Source organism: Corvus brachyrhynchos, unplaced genomic scaffold, assembly GCF_000691975.1.
Source record: "Corvus brachyrhynchos isolate BGI_N302 unplaced genomic scaffold, ASM69197v1 scaffold348, whole genome shotgun sequence".
Classification (NCBI taxonomy): domain Eukaryota; kingdom Metazoa; phylum Chordata; class Aves; order Passeriformes; family Corvidae; genus Corvus; species Corvus brachyrhynchos.
The window spans coordinates 69595-70893 of record NW_008239650.1 but is presented as its reverse complement, the minus strand read 5'-3'; the positions used below and the strand labels follow the sequence as shown (position 1 = coordinate 70893).

At 62.5% G+C, this 1299-nt stretch overlaps 2 protein-coding genes across 2 annotated transcripts in view; one reads left to right on the top strand and one right to left on the bottom strand.

Annotated features, from left to right (window-relative positions):
- Window positions 1-6: 6 nt before the first annotated feature.
- LOC103621106 (arf-GAP domain and FG repeat-containing protein 2) lies at window positions 7-1227 on the top strand. Its single transcript, XM_017742374.1, has 5 exons — window positions 7-83; window positions 164-279; window positions 364-460; window positions 530-653; window positions 771-1227. Exons 1-5 carry the CDS (start codon window positions 30-32, stop codon window positions 998-1000), a joined length of 621 nt encoding a protein of 206 aa, XP_017597863.1. The 5' UTR covers window positions 7-29; the 3' UTR covers window positions 1001-1227.
- A 52-nt stretch (window positions 1228-1279) lies between these two features.
- LOC108448645 (leucine-rich repeat and calponin homology domain-containing protein 4-like) overlaps window positions 1280-1299 on the bottom strand; it is a 4534-nt gene continuing 4514 nt past the window's right edge. Inside the window, exon 6 of the mRNA XM_017742370.1 lies at window positions 1280-1288. Coding sequence (XP_017597859.1) covers window positions 1280-1288 — 9 coding nt within the window. The remainder of the gene's footprint in view (window positions 1289-1299) is intronic.

Below are 1299 nucleotides of genomic sequence, written 5' to 3'. Positions count from 1 at the left end.
CCCCCCCCCACCGTGTCAAGTCCATTTCCATGACGACGTTCACCGAGGCCGAGGTGCTGTTCCTGCAGGAGCACGGGAATGAGGTAAGGGAGGGGCTGTGAAGGCCCTGCTCTTTTCATCCCACCCTGCCCACATCCCCATGTCCCCTCCCCGATCCCCCCAGGCCTGCAGGCGGGTCTGGCTTGGCACCTTCGACCCCCGGACTTCACTGCTCCCTGACTCCTGCGACCCCCAGAAGCTGAAGGAGTTCCTGCAGGAGAAATACGAGAAAAAACGATGGTATAAGAGGAGTTGGGGGCGCATTTGTGGAGGGCAGTACTGTGTGAGGACCCTCTCAGTCAGTATTTTGCCCTCCCTTGGCAGGTATGTGGCACCAGAACAAGTGAAAGCCCCCCAAAGCAACACAGCGGAGCCTGCGCCCCCCCAGCTCCTCCATGGGGACACGGGGACACTGCCACAGGTGAGACCGGGGCACTTTTGGGGGTACCCAGGGGGAATTCCACCCCCTGACCTTGTGGTGCCCCCCCAGCCCCGCCAAGCCACCCACCGCCCTCCCCAGCCTGCCCGAAAGGCCAGCACCGACCTCCTGGCTGACATAGGGGGCGACCCCTTTGCTGGCCCTGCCCCAGGACCTGCCTTTGCTGCCTTCTCCGGTGAGCTGGGGATGTTTCGGGGTGCTCTGGGAGGGCTGGGAGGGTACTGGTCATGGAGCATGGGGGTCTCTTGGGGGCCTGGTGACCAGCTATGAGTGACCCCAGCCCCCTCCCCAGGCCTAGCCCCACCCCGGTCTGCCTTCCCCGGTTTCGATGCCTTTGGAACCAGCCCTGGAGCACCAGCATTTGGGGGAGCTGTGCCCCCCTTCCACACCCCACCCACCACCACAGGTACCCTGAGACCCCCCAGGACTCTTGGGATGGGGGCTTGGGGTCTTCCTGGCAGCCTATGGGGGACTAGGGAGGGGTTTGGTGTCCCCCCATACCTTTGGAACACCTGGGATTAATGGGAAAGGGGGAGTTGAGGTCTCCCCATTCCTTGTGGGGTTCTGGGGATGGGGCTTGGGGTCCCAGCACCATTCTAAGGTAACTGTGGGGCCAATGGGGAAGGATTTGGTGGCAACCTGAGACCCCTGGAATTTTTGGAGAGGGGGGAGGAAGTCCCCCCCATCACATTCTGGGGGCTGGGGAAGGAGTTTTAGGTCCCCTCCCATCCAGAATTAGTATCAACCCTCTCTTTGTCGAGTGTTGGGGGCGGGGGGGGTGCTTTGGGGGCTCTGTCACTCTCAGGGGTCCTAGGAGGTTT